This window comes from Centroberyx gerrardi, chromosome 19 (assembly GCF_048128805.1).
Source record: "Centroberyx gerrardi isolate f3 chromosome 19, fCenGer3.hap1.cur.20231027, whole genome shotgun sequence".
NCBI classification, from domain to species: domain Eukaryota; kingdom Metazoa; phylum Chordata; class Actinopteri; order Beryciformes; family Berycidae; genus Centroberyx; species Centroberyx gerrardi.
The window spans coordinates 17,094,495-17,114,868 of record NC_136015.1 but is presented as its reverse complement, the minus strand read 5'-3'; the positions used below and the strand labels follow the sequence as shown (position 1 = coordinate 17,114,868).

The 20,374-nt window shown below is 42.2% G+C and overlaps 2 protein-coding genes across 4 annotated transcripts; both read left to right on the top strand.

Annotated features, from left to right (window-relative positions):
- The first annotated feature begins 444 nt into the window (after window positions 1–444).
- Window positions 445–2,278, top strand: LOC139918796 (protein S100-G-like). The gene is made up of 4 exons (XM_078290408.1): window positions 445–458; window positions 897–961; window positions 1,389–1,559; window positions 2,053–2,278. The coding sequence occupies exons 3-4, from the start codon at window positions 1,410–1,412 to the stop codon at window positions 2,191–2,193; spliced, it is 291 nt and encodes a 96-aa protein (XP_078146534.1). The 5' UTR covers window positions 445–458; window positions 897–961; window positions 1,389–1,409; the 3' UTR covers window positions 2,194–2,278.
- Window positions 2,279–4,729: 2,451 nt separating this feature from the next.
- Window positions 4,730–18,885, top strand: trim46b (tripartite motif containing 46b). Of its 3 annotated transcripts, none has more exons than XM_071908300.1 (12): window positions 4,730–4,789; window positions 8,060–8,321; window positions 8,750–8,900; window positions 9,887–10,085; window positions 11,606–11,752; window positions 12,295–12,390; window positions 13,508–13,761; window positions 14,337–14,458; window positions 14,868–15,206; window positions 16,594–16,823; window positions 17,032–17,099; window positions 17,518–18,885. In XM_071908300.1, exons 1-12 carry the CDS (start codon window positions 4,730–4,732, stop codon window positions 17,963–17,965), a joined length of 2,376 nt encoding a protein of 791 aa, XP_071764401.1. In that variant the 3' UTR covers window positions 17,966–18,885. The 3 variants fall into 3 exon arrangements, with proteins under 3 accessions (XP_071764401.1, XP_071764400.1, XP_071764402.1); XM_071908299.1 differs by having other exon boundaries at window positions 8,060–8,322; window positions 8,712–8,900; XM_071908301.1 differs by lacking the exon at window positions 4,730–4,789 and adding an exon at window positions 5,820–5,843.
- Window positions 18,886–20,374: the final 1,489 nt, after the last annotated feature.

Sequence of the window (20,374 nt, the reverse complement as noted above, 5' to 3'; positions counted from 1 at the left end):
CCCTCCCTCAATAACTACTGCTGAAGTGCTGCTGAACAAGGCATCTAAACCCCAACTGCTCCAGTGTTGATCCTCCAGTTCCTGAAGAGGAACGCTGCATGGGCTTCAAACTCATTGGACATGTGGGGAGCCCATATGTAAACGAAAAAAGAGAAGAAAAAATCCAAGGCCCTCTCCTCTGTGTGAAGTTAAAAAAGCCTTTATTAACCTTGGTTATTTCATGTTAAAATGTAAGAAAATGCACCAACGCATTGCGGCCCCTCCCCAACTGCTCCAGTTGAGCTACCCAGCAGCACAAGCAGAAGAATGTTCTGGGCAGCTCTCCAGTGGATGGGTGTAACTGTATGAATGCGGCTGCTGAAAACGTTCCCAGAAATACTGGTTAGGCTGCAATCAAGGGCTTGAAAAAAGCCATAGGCACACTATGGCTTTTTTCTGCGGGAACAATACTGAAAGGGGTGTGTTCAAAATAATATGAAGAAACATGTCTTAGTGTCACTATCTTTAATCTTTTCATCTTTGTCCTAATCTCTCTGCTAAAATACAACAAAAGTAGTAGCTGGGTACAATTTACCTAAATTAAACTTATTTCAAAATATCTTAACTGAATGAAAGTCTCATACCTTTTGCATTGATATCAGATTGCTATGTAGCTGGTTAGCGATGCAGCAAAATAATATTTTGCACACACAGTTAGTTAGCTAACTGAAAATGAACATGCCATGCTGCCTACAGCATTAGCCTATATACTATTGTATATTATTAGACATTCACATTGTGCATTGAGAGATAACAAGACAAGGCAAGTCAAGAATAGGTATCAACAAGACATAAGATGTGGTGTAGGTGTAGAACAGGAGTTACAGGGTGTGTCTCTTCTATTTAAACCCTCACAGCCTTTCTCCTCCTCACTCCACGGATTCACCTTCTCACACCACCTCTTCTACACGCACAGGAACAGGTAGGAACACAGTTGGAATAAAGGCATTTAATTGCTTATTTTCTTGTCTTTGGGGTAGGTTTTTTTTCTGATAACTTTACACCTGTTTTGCAGTAATAAAACTGCACTGACAGTAACTCTAATAGAATTAAAGTCAATCAATTGTATTTGAAAATCTGTATAGGCAAATCTCTGTCAAACTGCTGCTAGCAAGTTTGTGTTAAACACTGAGAATTTCATGTTTTCTGATTTAGGTTATGTGCTTTTGTATGGGTGCCTTAACTTTTGCCAGGTGTGTGGAAATCTTGAAAACAGAAAACAAATCTTTATGAATAGGCCTAATATTTCCCTTTTTAACACATAAGTCTGAATACGTTTTATTTCAATTCTTTATAATGAATTCAGCAAGCCTAGATAGAATAAGAATTCACTTTTTATTTCTCTCCAGCTCATCCTCACTCTGAGAGACATGGACCAGAAGAAGCAGGAACCAAGTGCAGTGGACATGGGTCTGACTTTACTTTGCGTAGCTTTCAAGCAGCATGCTGGCGATGACGACAAACTGAGCAAGGCAGAGTTTAAAAAGCTTGTGGCGGAGCAAATGCCTGCATTTTCTGGAGTGAGTCTGAGAATCAGAATCAACCTATAGTAGTAGTATATACTGTACAACTTACAGTACAAACTGATGCATGCTACAAAAACCACTTACAATGCAAACGCAGAGCAAGACATGCGATAGACAAAAGGCTATCATTCTACCTACAATATACACAGTTTACTTTCAATTACAATGATTTTGCATCAGAGATTTTTTACATATTGAGATCGTTTATTGGGGTTGTGTTTCAGGAAATGTAAAATTTCAAATTCTACAGAACTACAATTAAATGTGATTATTAACAGTCAGATACTGCAATGACCTTGGGGGTAAAAAACCCCCACTTCATTTACAAGAAAAAGTATAATACTGTAAATTCTTCAAGAGTTTTGGCGTGTAATATGACATAGACACAGTGGGCAAATATTTTTTAATTCTCTTTCCCATTATATAAAGCAAAAAAAGAATGCAAAAAATAAATAAACATATGCACTTGTTTTTGTCATCCATGCAGAAAGGTGCAGCTGATGACCTATTCAAAGGTCTGGATATGGACAGTAGTGGGTCAGTGGACTTCCCCGAGTTCATCCGGCTGATCGCTGAGATGGCTTATGTGAACTTTGAGGTCATCAAAGAAATAATGGGTTCCAAATGAGTATACCACAAATGATGGAAAAAAACTTCTTTCATCTGTTTTGTATAGTATCATATCCCATTAATAAAAGTTCATATTACACCAATCTTGCTTGCTTGTTGTTTGTCTTAGAAAGGCTTTTAATTTAGAATGGGCTGATAAGACTATCTTATTTGTTAAAAAATTCTTATGAATTCTTTCATTTCATTATTTCCATGTACAACTACCTATAGTAGACTAAAGTTTTAGCTTAAATTTTAATAGATAAAGATAATATTTCACTTAGTTCAATCATTCAATAGTTCAGTCATTCACTAATATTTTGGCTGGAATAGGACCACTAGCATCCCTGCTGATTGGGTTCAGTCCTGTGAAAACCAAAACATTCTGTAACCCTAACTCGATAGATAGATAAATAGATAGATAGATAGATAGATAGATAGATAGATAGATAGATAGATAGATAGATAGATAGATACAGTTAGGTAAATCAGCGTAGGATAGAAGTTACTGGATGTGCTACCGAGGAATTTCAAAATACTCTGTAATGTAGTTTTACATCAAAATTCAAGGACAAGTGAAGGTTTTATCATTGAGCATTGAACAAAATCAACAACATGTCCAACTCACTGACTTCCTCACACCATAAGCTGCTGATATTAGACGCAATAGATAAATGCATAGGTGTGGTAGGCCAAGGCCCAGAGCAACATGGTGGATTGCTTAATGAAGTATGCCAGAATGAAAATAGAGCAGCCGACCAATAGCATTACACGACTGAATGGAGAGGTTGGGAGTGTCAAGGTGTAGGCAACATGTATAACACACACACACACACACACACACACACACACACACACACACACACACACACACACAGAATGAGAGACTTTTGAGAGTCTTTCCTCATGACTCATATAGTCATAGTGGCGTACTTTGCTAAAGAAGATTATGATCACTTTTAATAATAATAGAGTATTTCTCGCATTAATTTTAGGTGTGCTATAGTTACAAGCGTGCCACGTGTGTATGGGTGAATAATGCAACACTGTTTTTTTAACAACTGAAGTTGTTATAGTGACTTTTATTTTCATTTGTTGTTATGGTTAAAGCAAAACATAGGTATGACAGCTTTATTTCAAGCAAAAGGAAACCCTTGTTTGTCTTTCAAAGTAAAAATTTGCTGGCAAACCATATTAAATTACAAAGATGAAGCAGAGGTAAAATGAAAAACCAAAGGATAGCTTATGTACCTGTCACTCTCACCCTCTGACCACCCTATAACATATAGGACCCAGATATGTTCCAGACTGGAATTACTTTTTAGATGAATTAGATACAAACATGATATTTACCCTCTGCTTACAAGACAACTATATGGTTGCCCATCAAGAATAATTAACATTTCTTCAACAAGCTTAAGTTTGATTAAGAAAACCAAGCACTTAAGTTTTATTGTATGATAGAATTCCAGGAGAGTCTAGAATTTACAGAGAAGGCTTTGGCGATTAGAGCCCATCAACAGATTGCAGCATGACAGATATTGCAGCATGACAGATACTGCAGCATGGCAGATATCTCCCCAGTGGAGTCTAGACGCTGGTGATGCTGAGAGGACTGAGAGCTGAAGGCCTAGCAACTTTGCTTCTCCTGAGCCTAGCTATATATATGGAAGCAGAAGTGAGTAGTATGGGGTGTGGAGGGGTTTGTTCTAGCACGTTAGAACTTGTGGCGGTGTCATGAGCCCATAATTCAACAAAACATCTGCGATAAAGTGCCAATCTTTAATTACAATGGCATCCAAGCTGGTTTCCACAAACTGGTGCTCACCCAAAATAGCCCATGGGATAGTTTCACTGATCCTGTGTATTAGTGAATATTTCCCCCCCACAAGATAGACACTTGGGATAATTGTTTTCCATAATTAGCTATACCATACATTTTTTCTGAGGCTCCTGAAAACATTTAAGAGCATTTATTCCACTTTAGGTCAAACGGACAAAGATAGTCTGTGCTTTGAAACAAGACAATTGATTAGTGATCCACCACTTGTTTTCCTGCAAAAGAATCAAACAGATGTATCTCTTCCGATGACATTGAGCATTGCCTATAGCCTCATACAGGCACATCGATGTGTGCCATCATTTGAAGGTATTCGCTGCGGGAAGGGAAGGGTGGGGGGCGGGATGTCTGGGCGAGGAAGAAAGCCACGGGCATCTGTCAGCATTCTGCGTGGATGTTTTCATTGCCGTTTATATCACATTTAGACATTTGTTTCTTTTTTAAATGTTTTATTTTTTATATCTAACTGATAATACGGACCACGCTCTTTATTTTGCGTGCGTAAAATGCCAATTGGCTGCCCACGCATATTCATTACGCACAAAAATCGCAGAAATTACCACGTTTGGCCTACAACATTTGAAAATCCAGGAGCCCAAAGGTTGTACATATTGGTGTTGTTAATATGCACCATATTGGCTATGCCCTAATTACATCGTCGTCTAGTACTACTATATCGAGATGATGACAACGGGGGGTTCTAGCAATTCTTAAAATGGCAGAGTTGGATTTGAAAACGGCCACATCGACGATGGACGCTTTGGTTCGTATCAGTGTGAGTAGAAATTCCGCGTCTGTGTTTGTGTTGTCACTGGATGTTTGGTCTCTGTATGTTTCAGTTAAATGGCTTTTTTTTTTTTTTTTTTGCCTATTTCTAATGGCTCACCGGAGAAACGGCTTGATCTCTGTTCCACCTGTCGGACCACTCTTGACAGACATGCCTTTTTTATTTTCCTGCATTTAGTCTATAGCCAGTTTTATTCAAATCAATCAACATTACATGAAATATAAAGACTTAGCCTGCCCATACCATAGAGAATCAATAGCCTTATCCCGGCCTTCTGTTTAGGAGCGGCTTCGCTTTTCTTGGTGCTGTAACCCACATTTTCATCATGTCATTTGAACGATGTGACTCCGGCCCTAAATATTGAAATGTGTCCGGTAAATCAGGCTTAAGTAGGTTGAATGCCTATTCTGAATTGGAATTCAACACATGGTCTGCAGGGAGACTGAGGAGATTTATTTTAAAAAAGCATTTTAATACCAAAAGCCAAAACACCGTGCCTTTGTAGGTTCACTTCCCCGAATTTCGACCATTAAGGGATGGATGCTATGATAAATGGAGAGTAGCCTAGGCTATTTTATTTCTGGGTTCATTCATTGGATGTATAAATACTCGTTTCCATGGAGACGAGATGCAGGCGAACCAGGCCCTTCGGTTGCTGAGGCAAAGAAAAGAAGGGAAAGTACGGCTAGGCTGCATGTAGCATCGCCTGCTATAACGTTGACACATCACCATCCTAGCATGCAGAGATGGGAACAATGCACCATCGTGGACTGACTCAAACTACAGTTCTGCAGGTCTCTCCATTTGCATAAGCTACAGCCCATGTTGCAGTGGAAACAGTTCCGAAAAAATGCAACACCATTTCATAATTCTGAATCGTAGATCAGGCACCTCCACAATTCCCCCCATTGCCCACCTATTGCACAGCTGTGGAGCAGTGCATCTCCCTCACACCCCTCCCCTCACTTCAACAAGCATCGCTCCCTTTATGCTGGAAATGTGCACGTAGTCCACTGTCATGGCGCCTAGGTTCCAGGTGAAGGTAAGGATGCGCTGTCGCAACGCCTGTTCTGTTCACCACGCCGGTCGGCAGTGCGCGATTACCATTTTAGATTTGACAATAAACAGTGGGCAATAATGCGCTCTGGACACTGGAATTGCTTGCCTGAAATTGCGACAGGCTAATTCACTAGAGAGAGAGGATAGGCCGGGGTTGACATTGGGGAATGACACAGAAAGATTGAGGTGGACTGAGGGAGAAAATAGGTTACTTTGATTCCTAATTAGACTAATTTAATGATTTAATATAGGTCTATTTATTTATTTAGTCCTAGTGCTGTACGCATAGCCTATTTAATTCTGTCACAACTGTGGAAGTGACAGCTGCTGTATTATATGTAAATGACTATAGAGACAGGCTATATTTCATTTCCATCCTATAGGTGTTCAAAGCAGGGAGGATCGAAGATTGTCATTCTTCTTGCTTGGGGCATTCGATCAACATGGGTGTGTTAAGTGGTTTTCTGTGTAATCCAGCTGATTGAATTGTGTGTGTGTGTGTGTGTGTGTGTGTGTGTGTGTGCTTAGCGTGCTTATGATCTTGTGGACATACAGTGTATGTTCCTCTCCAGCAAGCAAGATTCACTCTGATGCAAACATGCAGAATCATCGGTTTTAGGAGAAGCTGCAGTTTTAGATAAAGGCAAGGCAAACTTTATTTATATAGCACATTTCACACACATGGCAAATTCAATGTGCGTCACATAAAACATAAAATAAAATGCATAATTAGTCTAGTCACTATGATAGCATTTAGCAACACTTTACATGGATCAACTCATAAAATTACATATTGAAAAGAAAGAAAGATGAAAGCAACACTTTTAAGGTGCATTTGTGATAGAAACATTCCTGTCACATCACATCATAAAGATGAAATCCCAAATCCCTTTGCAGCAAAGCCAGTCAGTCTGCGTTGCCCTGATTTTGAAGTTAACTCACAGTGTCAGTGATGTAGATGTAATACCAGAGACACTGCAACAGTTGCACAGGTCAACAGTTTCAGCCATAATTTCTACAGAAGCTGTGTGTCAAGGGCATCCGCAAAGGCAAAACAGACAGCTAGATTAAAATGGCTCGCTCAGAAACTTTATTATACCGTGCTACGATCAGAGACAATACAACATTTGGGCTGAACAAAAAGTCTGGGTACATAATTGTCACTCATTCCAGTGTAGGAAGATTGAGAATGGAACTGATTGGTTATCTTTCTTTGACCAGCTCATTCATTATGATAAAGGTGACAAGGTGGCCTTGCAGTTAAAGTGACTGTCCTGTGACTGTAGTCTCAACAGCTAATGTGTCTATCTCTGTCAAAGTGTCCTTGAGCAAGACACCGAAGCGCTAACTGCCCCCGTGCTCCGACCCCTCTGCTGAAATAGATAGCATGTATAGGTTTATCAGTGGATTATGCAAAGAAACAAATCCATAATTATACTGTATGTTATGTAAACTGATAAAATGATCTGAAAGGCAAAACTGATTCTAGCTGAACACTCCTACTGCATGTGATATGAATAATCCGCTGCCTATCTCTTGCACTGTCTCTTTGCACTGCATATGAGGTCCTGTTTCTTCTTGTGCCATGTGTCAGTATGTAGTGTGTCGCTATGAAAGATGTCGCTACCTCTTTACACCAAGTCTTTGTACATTTGATGAATAAAGTGCCACTGATTTGGATTGAGTACATCAAGCTCATCTTCATATGCAAAGCTGCGATTTAACCACACGGATGCACTATGTGCAGTGATTGAATAATTAATGCCTGGTCCTTTATCCATATTTAACAAGAGCGGTGCCCCCTATTGGCCCGTCTAGGACAGCTATTTATATTGGCTGCTCTGTCAGCTTTGTGGTCATACTTTAACCAAAGAAATCTCTGAGTTCTATGTTTTTCCTCCTTTGCTCTGTCTTAGTCTGTTCACCTCTATGAATACACCTCCTATTGGGTATTCCTGCATGTTTTACTTTTCTCTGATCTGACTTTCCCTCAAGGCTAATTGTTCACGCATCAATATTGTTCCTTTCTGTATGTTGCATGCCTGTTTTGCAAGGCTCAGATTTGTATTTAAGTTTTAATAATGCACCCTAATGCTAGCTTGGCGACCCTTGGATATTCAATTTATGTCTCTGCAAGAAACTAAAATATGCTCACCCACCTCTGCAGATTGTAACCCCTCGCTTCTTTGCCTCTGACAGTCTAACATGAAGAGCATGGAGCGTGAGCTGCATTGCCCAGTGTGTAAGGAGATAGTGAAACAACCCGTGGTCCTGCCATGCCAGCACAGCGTCTGCCTCATGTGTGCCTCTGAGGTCTTGGTGGCAAATGGCTACCCGCCTCCAGAGCTTCCTCCAGAGCCCAATTCGCCAGCCTCCACCCCCAACACCCGCTCCCCCCGTCAGGCGCGCAGGCCCATGCCTAAAGCTGAGCAGCGGCCCATTGACCGTGTGCTACGGGCAGGTTTGGACTAACTGTTCATATGCCATATTGATGTGATATGTAGAGGAGGGGGAAGGGTACGTCTATGCCTCTGACTCTTCACATAAAATGATAAATGTCTTTATAAAACATGCTTTCTCTCCTCTCTAAAAGTCCTAACATGTCATTATATGGAGGCCATTTGGTGGGAGTGCTTCACAAATTTTGACATGCAGTGAGAGTAAAGAGAGCTTAGAGGAAAGAAACAGAAACTGTGTCTTCACACGTTAGCTAAACCCTTCCTCCTTGACTTCAATGTCAAGTCATGATCAATATGCCCCAGTCTATAGATGTGTTAGGAATAGACATTCCTCCCCTATCATTTGCTCTCTCCCTCTGCTCATTATTGACTTTTCCTCCTGGTTTGCTGGACCCCCACCCCGCTCCCCCATCTATCCCCCGGTCTCCAGGATATGGGACGTATCCAGGGCGACGCCGTAAGGAAGGCCCGCCCCTGGTGATGATGTTTCCCTGCATCCCCTGTGGCCGAGACGTGGAGCTGGGGGAGAAGGGTCTTACTGACTGTCTTCGCAACCTCACCCTAGAGCGTATAGTGGAGAGGTAGGTACCACACACACACACACCTAAACACAGAGATGCACACACTCTTAACGCAGTGGTATCTTGGTGATCCATGCAAACACGTGCAAAAAATGCATGCTGTGATATGGCCATTCAGCGCTCATGATGCTTGGGCGACACACTTCAGTGAGTAGACGATTTAGGTGTGAAAAACAGAAGGTGTGGGAATGTGTCCAAATGCTGACTGTAATTAATCAGCAGTAGCTGAGCTGTTGAAGAATCCAGCAGAGTATGCACTGCAACATGGCTACTATGGCCGACAGTGCACTTCCACAGTCTAGCAGCTTTGTGTTCCCTCTGTTACCCATTTGATACTATTTATCTCACTCTCTGCTATGTGCACTCTCATTTAGTGCATTTTCACCAGCCTTGTCTTTCATGCGGTTTTGAGTGAATGTATACTCAGGCGCATAATTTTATGTTGTTCGTCTGCAACTTTTCTATTTGTTATTGATGCTGCTTTCTTTGCCAGGTCCTTGAAAAAGAGATATATAATATGAATGGGACCAACTGCTTAAATAAAGGCAAAAAAAACTCTTTAGGAATTCAATATTCCCCATGAAATGAACTCCCATTACCTTTACTTCCTGGAAAACACAGTATCTTTCATGGTGACCTCATGCTGCACTAGTAGGCGTAAATATAAATTTCTAACCAATAAAACCATCAGATTTTTGAACAATCCTGCCCCTCTGCACCCCTCCCAACATTGCCTTTCTCTCCATGACTCCTATTCCATTGGTTTAGACTTTTGAATGATCCCTCTCTGCATTATGTCCCGCCCCAACATCCTGTTTCAACAGGAAATGCATAAAATCCAGGAAGTAAAGATGCCATTTCATCACCAACACATTTTCCTCTCTCTTTATGTTCATAAGTATGTTTACATTATGTCTTATTTGTTGTTATTGCCTTTCTCCATATTCCTGTACCTTACTCTTTCTACCCTTACATTCCCTTCTCAGGTACAGACACACAGTGAGCCTGGGCAGTGTGGCTGTGATGTGCCAGTTTTGTAAGCCTCCTCAAGCTCTGGAGGCCACTAAGGGCTGCGCCGACTGCAGGGCCAGTTTTTGTAATGAGTGTTTCAAGCTCTACCACCCCTGGGGGACGCCGCGGGCTCAACATGAACATGTCCAGCCCACACTCAACTTCAGACCAAAGGTGAAACATCTACATATTTACTGTCTATGTACAGTATGTAATAATAAAGAATGATATGCTTTATTTTCATAGCACTTTTAAAAAACAGGTTACAAAGTGTATTACAGACATAAAAACAACAATAAATTAAAAAAAAAAGATAAACAAAAAATGAATTGTAAAAAAAGATGACACAGAAAACAGCATACCAAACTGTAAAACTGTAACTCAACCTCCAGGGGCAGAGCTGGTGATTTGGAGGTCCTAGGGAAAGGTAAACAGGGGGGCTCCCTGAATCCCAACCCCCACCTTTTTCAATCCATCCTTAAAGGATAAGCCTGGCTATTTTCAACCTTGTCATCATGACAATCAATTCTGAAATTTTGTCAATTACTTCACTGTGGAGTTTTCAGGGAGTGCTGCTCTCCAATGCACTCTGGGCCAATGGAGACTCAAAACAGTCAAACCCAAAAAGTGATTAAAACCCCCTTTCAACAGTTACCACACAACATTCCAGTAATAGTCCATGTGATACTTTTGATACTACATTTGATTGTTCACACACTTCCTTGTTTACTCTGCTGGCTGCCTCTCTGTCTGCTGCGTTTGCGTAATATCGGAAGAAGTAGAAGAACGAGATGACATTTTGTTGCTACAACTTGAAACCCGCATCCAAAATCCATCCAATCCATCCATCCATCCAAAATCATTTTTATTTATAATTCATTTATAAATTCATTTATAAAATCAGCCATAAACTAACCGCAGCAGATATTGGTCGCTTTTCGTAAGTAGGGTCGATTGTAGTAGCATGAATATAACGCATAATTTTTATTTTTATTACCTTGGACTGCCAACATCGGTGGATTCCCTGCTGTGTTTACCGCTTGTGTTGACACACAATTTGTGACGGCAAGCGGGAGATATCAGAGCTCACAAAAACTTCCCCACATATCCTACTTGTGATTACCACTAGGTTGACATGAATGTTTTCTCCCAGTCGGCGGTTCATACTTACAGATAATCCGATATGACGTGAACATCAGAGCACGTCTACGGTCTTCTTGCCAACTAGCTCACGCTAGTTAAAATAATGTGTAGTACCGCAATATACTCAAGTTTCAGGCCATGGATAATTGGAAGATCAGAAGTAGGCAGATCTCATTGCAGTGTGAGTGTTACTGAGTTGAAATGGACATGTATAGAAAAATAAGGTGCAGGTTGAAAATAACTGGAATTATCCTTTCTAAAGTCAAGTGGCAAGATGACACGAGAAGTGAATAGTCAGTATAGCCTGACTCAGTAGGGGGATAGCCATGACTCAGGATTGAAATTATTATATTATTTATTGTAAAGATGTTTTGCAAAAAAGTAAACATTTTAAATTGATGAAGTTGATGTTTTCTAGATACACACAGATCCTCCTAATGCCCTGCCGCAATGCTCTCCTCCTTCTCTCCTCTGTTCTTTTGTCTGTGTAAAGTGTATTCAGACACTACTTCACATAGATTTGATTTGATCTGACTTGACTCTCCTCCCAGGTTCTGACCTGTCCGGAGCATGACCAGGAGAAACTACATTTCTACTGTAGGTCCTGCCAGCGGCTGCTGTGCCCTCTCTGCAAGTTGCGCCGCGTCCACGCCGGACACAAAATAATGCCAGTGGCACACGCGTACCAAGCCCTTAAGGTGGGAATCTGGGACTCTGATGTCATGCAACATTGTTGGATGGTTGTAGGATGGTTCTGAGAAACCCAGCCCAAGCTTGTAACATTGAAATCAGGGTGCATATGAATGATGTGAGGGCTTTCATTCTAAAACAACATATACATTTTGAGGGAAATAGTGTTGATGTTCATGATTCAGTGTTTCAAATATACAGATGACTGTATGTTACTTTTATTGTCTTTTACATAGTTATACAAAACATACAATAAAGAAACACTTTGTTTGGGAATTACAACTCATATTGTTAAACGATTGAGTGAATAACTTTTGGTATAGTAAAGTGATCCAGTGACAATTAATAGTAATTTCATTACAAAAAAATGCATTACTGTGGATTGTTATCCAGCAGCCTGCCATACATCAGAGACCGGCACAGCACAGTATCGTACAGTACAGTTGTAAAATGGGGTAACACACAGAGCTAATGTAATACTTTGTATTAGGATTAAGCCGATCTGGTGTCAATTTGTTGTTTGTTGTGTTGTGTGCTGTTTATTTGACAGGAGAAGATTACCAAGGAGATGAACTACATTCTGTCCAACCAGGAGACAGTTCTGGCTCAGATTACTCAGCTGGAGAGTGCCATCACTCAGACTGAGGTGACTAATACAGTGCGCAGACAAAATGTCACTGAGCAAGGAATTAACAGCAGCCATCAGCTAAATACCCATACGTTTTGTTTGTGGCTAAAAACTGGCTGTAGGTTAGCGTCCTGTCTGTCCATTTTACTAGCTTCCTTGACAGGTAGCCATGTGTTCCCTCAAATGTTCCTATTATAAAACCTACTGTTCTATTATAAAACCTACTGTTCTATTATAAAACCTACTGTGAAATAAATTGACTGGTGAAATTTGGACTTCACTTACCACAGTCGACAGTTGACAAAAAGGTTTGATACATGCCCTCCTGCTAACAGCTATAAAAAGTATCAAAAGTATTACTGTTAGTGTAAAAAGTATCACTGTTGGATGGAAAAACACAAAGCATCATCAAGCACAGAGCTACATGGTTCAACCTGTTTCAGTTTATTGGTGGTGTAGGTGTTAATTGCAGGTTTTACCTGGACTCTTTGTCCTAACTTATCTGATTGTGTTCTCCCTCCAATTAACCCATACAGTGGCAGAAAATAGTCACTGTTTAGTCAACTGGATGACTAAAGAGAGGGCAGCTCAGTATGTGTTGTCATTTCTGTGTGCTTTCCCTTCCCAGATAGTTACAGCACTAGTTAGAGTTTAGATGCCCAGACCGCTCTGAATTTGCCCCACCACTAGTTGTTCCCACCACAGTTTCTAGTTAAAATATAAGTAGTAATCTGTCCACTAGTAACCTGCTTGTTTTTGGAATCGGCCAGATGATACTACTAGTTAGATCATGTGTGTGGGCGCACACATAGACGTGCACAGTCACACCAACACACATACACAAACACACACACACACACACACGCACACACACACACACACACACACACACACACACACACACACATACACACACACACAAACTTTGACTTTTTTTTGTGTTGTACTTGTTTTTGTTATCATTGTTTTTATCTATTTTTGTGTCCCTTCTTTTCTGAAGAACACTGGATGGCAAACCTACAGAAAAAGGGCTCCATAAATAAACTTGACTTGACTCAAAGGTGCTGTAACCTGGCATCCGCTTGTTAGTTTTCACATGCGTCCCAACTTGTCTGTCTGTGTTACTCTCCACCAGGTGAACAGTGTGGCAGCCAGAGAGCAGCTGGCTCAGAGTGTCAGGGATCTGACTGCCGCTCTGGCGGAGCGCCACGCCTCGCTCACCCAGGCTCTGGAGGGGACGAGGCAGAGGCGGGGCGAGGCACTGTCTTCCCAAGTGGCGGAGAGACGGAGCATGATGGAGCACGCAGGACTCATGGCGTTTACCCAGGAGCTGCTGAAGGAAACAGACCCGCCCTGCTTCGTGCAGGCGGCCCGCCAGACTCATAACAGGTTTGAGCGCTCTATTATTTATCTTTAGGTGTGTGCTATGTTTTTTTTGTTTTTTTTTGTCACTCCTCTCTTAGATGTGTTCTTTTTTTCTTTCCGAGATTATCTTCATTTGTTTTTTAATGACAGAGAAAGGAGATGTTTTAGTCACATTCAAAGTTTCTGCAGAGAACAAAAACAGCTTGCAAAAGTAGAAAAATAGTTATTCAATTAGTTATTATTCTCTCTGCATTCCTCTCCGAAATTCTTTGTAATAGCTAAATGGCCACAAGATGGAGCTAGTAGACTTAGTAGTAAGAGTGAGTATCTTTTGGAAGAACAGTAGATATGTGTGGATGTAGATGCCAAGGTAGATACTCTACGATTTGCTATTCAATTTTCTTCCTGTCAGTTCATTGTCTTGCCTGAAAAATCATTTGGCCAAAAGCTTACATCCTGAACTTAATCATGCACCCCTTCTCTCCTCATCAAGCTGTTTCACCCTCCCATCCCCTTCCATCTTGATGCAAGCGTCACGTAACCGCCCATCTTCCTCTTTCCTCTAATACCGCCTCCTCCCTTTTTTTTCGCCTCACCAGGTTAAATAAATCCATCGACAACCTCCAGTGTTTCTCTCTGGCTGCTGATCCATCCTTCAGACACTTCCAGCTGGACGTCTCCAAAGAACTCAAATTCCTCACAGAGCTGCACTTCATCCAGGGTGAGAAGGGGAGAGCAGAGGAGAAGGGGATGGGCGGGACAGGGTGGAGGGGAGGAGGAGAAGGAAGGGATGGAGGATAGAGGGGAGGAGGAGGAGGAGGAGGAGGAGAAGACAGGGGTTTCTTGGTGGCTCAGTGGGCTGAAGCGCATATAATTTGCCCACAATGTCACTAGTTTGACTCGTGACTATTGTTGCATGTCATCCCCTTTCTCTTCCTGTCAATTTCCACTTATGCTGTCCAATGAAGCAGAAATGTCATAAAATATTGCATAACAAGCGAATGTGGCGCAGTGACAGAATTGGAGAGGGTAGTCAAACTGTGACAAGCCAAACCTCCACACTTGAGTATGTTATTAAGCTTTCAGCCAAAAAAAATGGAGCTCTCACATTCAACCCGTTATTCCCCCAGCACCTCTGGCTCCAGTGATCGATACCCAGCGCACCCTGGCCTACGACCAGCTCTTCCTGTGCTGGCGGCTGCCTCAGGACTCCTCACCCGCCTGGCACTTCTCTGTGGAGTATCGGCGTCGGGGCGTGGTGCCAGGGGGGGGGTCCAGAGGCGGGATCAGGGGAGGATTGGCTGCCGCCCGCTGGGGCTGGCAGCGATTGGATGAAGTGAGCGGGACCAGCGCTGTGATTGACAGACTGGAGATGGACAGCGTGTACGTGCTGAGGGTGAGAGGCTGCAACAAGGCGGGCTACGGGGAGTACAGCGAGGAGGTGTACCTGCACACCCCGCCCGCGCCAGGTGAGAATACACACTGATAGCGCTTTCCGGTTGGTAAACTGAGAGTTTGACTTTGCCCAAACAACTGACCAAGTTGTAAATACAAGTGGTAAACTCTGGCTAGTTTGGTAATGCCCCACTTTACAAAGTGTAACCTTCCTTTTGGACCTCTTATCTTTTGTTGTGGGAAAATCCCAAACAAGGCTTGAAGTCAGTGAGAACTTTATTACAGCTACCAAAATGTCCCATCATATGCACACAGCAAGCTACACATCAATCATTCAAGACTCATACATGCCTACACACCTGTTATTACTATCAGTCATAATATAAGCATTAGTATGGCTACCATGATGAAATGCTTAATAATTCATTCTCTTTTTTTCTGCCCATTCCCATCTTCTTCTTCTTCTTCCTTTTCCCATCTTTCCATCTCTCTCCTCTCACTCTCCATCCATTCGTTACCTGCCATCCCCACCTTCTTCTTACCATTTTTTTTGTCCTCATCCTTCTCCTGCCTGTCATCACCACACCACAGCTCTGCACTTGTCATCCTGTCCTAAGCTTCTTCCACGCTGCCAACCTTCATGCCTCCTACTGAATGTAAGAAGCGCATCCATATCTGGTGACCACCCCTCTCTACCCCATCGTATTACACATAATTATCTCCTCTCTCTCTCTCTCTCTCTCTCTCTCTCTCTCTCTCATCCTATGCACTCCTCTGCTCTCCACTCTCTCTCCCCCATAACGAGATCTGTCCAAGTGCTGATGAGGTTTGCAGTTTGTTAAGACGCGAGGCTTAACAACATGGATCGGATTCAGATCCAGGGTTTTTTTAACGGTCGAGTCGAGTCCTGAGTGGTTGGTGAATTCCTTGTGTTCCCCCGGGCTTTTCTCTCCCTCCTGCAACTGCGTATGTTCCCTCTGTAATGGTTCCTCCTTTTGGAAAGAATGCTCTCCCCACTGCCAAAGCTTCTTTCTTCTCTAGCTACTTTCTGCGTTTTACTCCCCGAGTCGTCAATATACAGATCGATGTTATATTCCTTATCTCTTTGTAACCTCTGTCTGGAGGAGGTGCATGTCTGCTCTCTGTTCCTCTCCCCCCACTCTCTCCTCTCAGTTGGTTCTTATTCTTCTCGTTCTTCTTCTCCTTACTATTTTCCCGCTGTAAATCTGTACTGCTGCCTTTCCCTCTGTTTTCCCTCTATCCACCCAAACCTCTCCTGTCGTTTCTAAATCCCCTATACCTCATTTTTGAACGCACCTCTTCCCTTGTCTTCCCTCTATCCTCGCTTCTTCTCTCCTCCCCTCCCCTTCCTTTCTTCCTTCTCTGTCTTTTTCTCTTCCCCCCCCCCCCCCCTCCCCCCGCTCCTCTCTCTCCCTCTCCTCCCTCCCCTCCTTCTCCCAGTGCTGAACTTCTACCTGGACTCTCGCTGGGGTCTCCATGCAGACCGGCTGGTGGTCAGTAAGGAGCAGCGGTGCGCCCGCAGCGTCCCGGGCCTCTCTCTGCTGCAGGCCGCCGACCACGCCCTCACTTCCTGTCACCTGACCTCGGACCTGCTGGTGGGGGATGTGGCCATCACGCAGGGACGGCACTACTGGGCATGCTCAGTGGAGCCTGGGTCTTACCTGGTGAAGGCAAGTAAAAAAGCTGTGGGGGTTATGGAAATAATCACGAGAGAGAGGCGTATCCCCTTATAAAGAGGCATGTATTTCTCCTATATTTCAAATAATTGGAAATGGCAATGCAGGAAAAGCTGGATCAATGCATTATTTGAAGATTTGCTACCAGAGAAATGTTTAGTTAATTACAGTTTGCTTCCTTTTTTCTCTGTTTGTTGAACAGGTTGGAGTTGGTCTGGAATCTAAACTGCAGGAGTGGTTCCACCTTCCACAGGACATGGCCAGTCCCCGGTGAGTAGCTGGTGTATGAAAAATGAAAATGAAAGGGACATAGTATATGACAGTGGTTCTCAACGTGGGGTCCGGGGACCACCAGGGGTCCTTGAGGGGGTTCCAGGGGGTCCCCAGCAAATTGATGAATTGTTAAACTTTACCATTATTTAATTTACAAGAAGTTAACACAATAAGAGAATGTAGAAGAATAACTATTTTATTTTTATCATACTTTCACTGTTATCTCTCCACCTACAACGCAGATAGTCATGGGATTCTGGATAAGATCATATCTAACAATACAAATATTCTCAGATTTGGGTCCAAGAGACAAAATCTCATCAAATGGGGGTCCGTGGCCCTAATGAGTACTAAATTAGGTCCAAACATAGCTGTCTGTCTCATCCTCATTCCCCAAACTGCCGTCCCCCTCCAGCTACGACCCGGACAGCGGTCATGACAGCGGGGCAGAGGACGCGCTGGACTCCGCTCCGCCCTTCTGCTTCCTCACCATGGGGATGGGCAAAATCTACCTGCCGCAGCACAGCTTCCACCACCACAGCAGCCACGGCAACGGCATCCGAGACCCCATCACCAACGGCAACGGGCCCTCGTCGCCCACGGGCCTCACCTACCCCCTGCCCCCGCGGCTCGGGGTGTGCCTTGACTTTGAGAAGGGCCGCGTCACCTTCTACGACGCCCACTCCCTGCGGCCTCTCTGGGAAGGCCATGTGGATTGCTCCGGCCCCGTCTGCCCGGCTTTCTGCTTCATCGGCGGAGGGGCGCTACAGCTGCAGGAGCTGGTGGCCAATCGCAACGCGGATCAGACTCCGGTAAGAAGGGTAACCATCCAACCCCGTGTCACTAATTTGAATAATAACTGACAGCTGATCTGAGGTCATGTGGTAATACAGAATGTAACGGTTAATTGTGAACTATTTACTCAGCTAGAGCGAAAAAGTTAGACATCTCAGCGATTTTGTTTTGTATTTCATTTGTATAAGAAAATGTTTCTATAGCAACAAATATGCAAATGTAATTAAGTTTCTTACATTTTTTTGTTACACGCTGTTTTGCAGGAATTATTGAATTGCTTAAGTAGTGTCTGGTATATCCAACACACACTATGTAATTATATCTTTGATGCTTGCACTTGTAGCCATGCTATACTGCATACATTTATAAAGCTAATGTAGATAGAGCAAAACACGATGTCATCCTTCCTGTAGGAACATCTATTATCTGTCCTCTCACATCCTTAATGTTTAATGCTTAATGTCCATTTATGTTTTAGAGATATGAACATAATGTTACTAAAATAGGCCTTTTATTGCATCTATAACTGCTAACGCTGTCTTAAACAACACAGTTGTTCAGATTTCTTCACTGTTGGTAGATACTTGCCAATCATTCACCCATTATGATCCCAACCAAAGCCATTGTTTTTTTCTGGGATGTAAATGTGATTGAGTGGTAGATTAGAGGTAGAGAGGAACAATGAGGCAATACTGCAATTAGAAGCTCCAATTATACCTCTGCTGCACAGCTAATCACTGGTTTCTGTTGGTTCTGTTTGTGCATTGCTATTTCGTATTTCAAATAGCCTACATGAATCTGATTTGGGTGTGTGTGCTTGTATGTGTGTGTGTGTGTGTGGTTTGACTGATAACTACATTGATTCATCGGCTGATGGTAAAAATTGTTTTCACTCAAACAATATTTTTGATTAGTTTAACCTGGCTTGATTGTAAGTTAATGAGCTGTGCTTCTTATGAAATGATTAGCAGATTTGAATCCATGTAAACTTCACCTGCTGGCAGAATGTTTGCAAAACAAAATGAATTAAAGAAATAAACGCTGAATAAATGCAAATTGTTTAAATTATGATAATATTCTCTGTTTCCTTTTGTCGCTGTCTCTGTTTAGTTAATATTCAATCTGCTTCAACATTGTGCCAGTTTTTCAACCCTTTATAATGAACAACTTCACTGTGAGCGAGAATCAATACTTATTTTCACCACTAGGGTGCAGCAAGACATAGCTGAACCCCCTAGAAATGTCCCATCCCATGTAAATCAAGGTTTCATACATTAAACATACTGGGAGCTCTGTAGGTGACACATTGGTCAGTATATAACATAACTTATAAACTTGGAAAGATGAAGGATTTGAACCATTTTCCATAACAACAGTCTTTCTTTTAAGATAGGTTACTTAACAAACAAAGATTTTGAAATGTGCACTGAAATATGCTGTGTGGGTGAACGACCTGCCCGAGGAGCTTAGGATGGATATATCAGTATCATCTTCCAAATCACCTCTTAAAATTTTTATAGATTCACTTTTATGTGTCTTTTACTTTTATGGATCTGTTATTCAATGTCTTTGACCTCTCGTTTTATGTTTTACTTTTTATGTTTCAGTCTTTGCTGGACTGTTTCTTGCTTTGCTTACATTGATTTCTGCTATTTCACTTTATTGTTTGGTTTTATTTACTCCTTCAAAAAAGCGCTTTGTAACTGTGTTTTGAAAAGTGCTATATGATAATGATAATGATAGATCACAAGCGATAGATTTTTCTTCTAACCTTGAACAGGATTTACGTCACAGTTTGACTGGCCACTCTGGCCCATACTGAGGAGAGCAATTTTGTACTGCCTTAATCACATTGACTGATATACATGGTGATCAATCAATGGAATCACAACACACACCGAACCCTAAGACACATTGGCTTAGCCAGACAGCCATAATAAAGTGTAACCAGGCCGTTCATGCCAAGTTCATGAACTCCACAGAGCAGCGCTTACTGCCAAATGTTACATATCGGCTTATATGTATGAGGGGCTGTGTAATTCAAAGTTTATTGTACACACACACACAATGAAAATGTTCACATCCACATATAAAATACACGCCCTTTAGTCCTACAAGGCCTCTCATATATATGACATGAGTTTAGCTTTGTAATAATGTGCAAAGGACGCCACCTATTGGTTAACCAAGATTAAAGACAGAATATAGACTCAGCACTGCCCATAATGCATGAAGCTCCCACCCCAAAATGCTGAAGTCTCTGGGTTTGCATGATAGGAAATTATATGCTTTTGAGATTTTACACGTATCTCAAATCCCATGTCTGACCACCAAATTCTTGCTTAGCGAAACACCTTGAGTGAGAATAATGAACAATGATGACCATCTGCTTTTGATATAGATATTAACACCTCACATGTGTGGGTGCTTAGCATTCCTTATGTAGATGTAATGTAAATCGCTACAGTTTACTTTTT

Excerpts from the sequence above, each read along its gene's own strand:
- LOC139918796 (XM_078290408.1), top strand. The coding sequence starts at position 1,410 with ATGGACCAGAAGAAGCAGGAACCAAGTGCAGTGGACATGGGTCTGACT. Across the intron at positions 1,560-2,052 it reads AAATGCCTGCATTTTCTGGA|AAAGGTGCAGCTGATGACCT; the intron begins GTGAGTCTGAGA and ends TCATCCATGCAG.
- trim46b (XM_071908299.1), top strand. The coding sequence starts at position 4,730 with ATGGCAGAGTTGGATTTGAAAACGGCCACATCGACGATGGACGCTTTG. Across the intron at positions 12,391-13,507 it reads GTGCCATCACTCAGACTGAG|GTGAACAGTGTGGCAGCCAG; the intron begins GTGACTAATACA and ends ACTCTCCACCAG. Across the intron at positions 17,100-17,517 it reads CAGGACATGGCCAGTCCCCG|CTACGACCCGGACAGCGGTC; the intron begins GTGAGTAGCTGG and ends GTCCCCCTCCAG.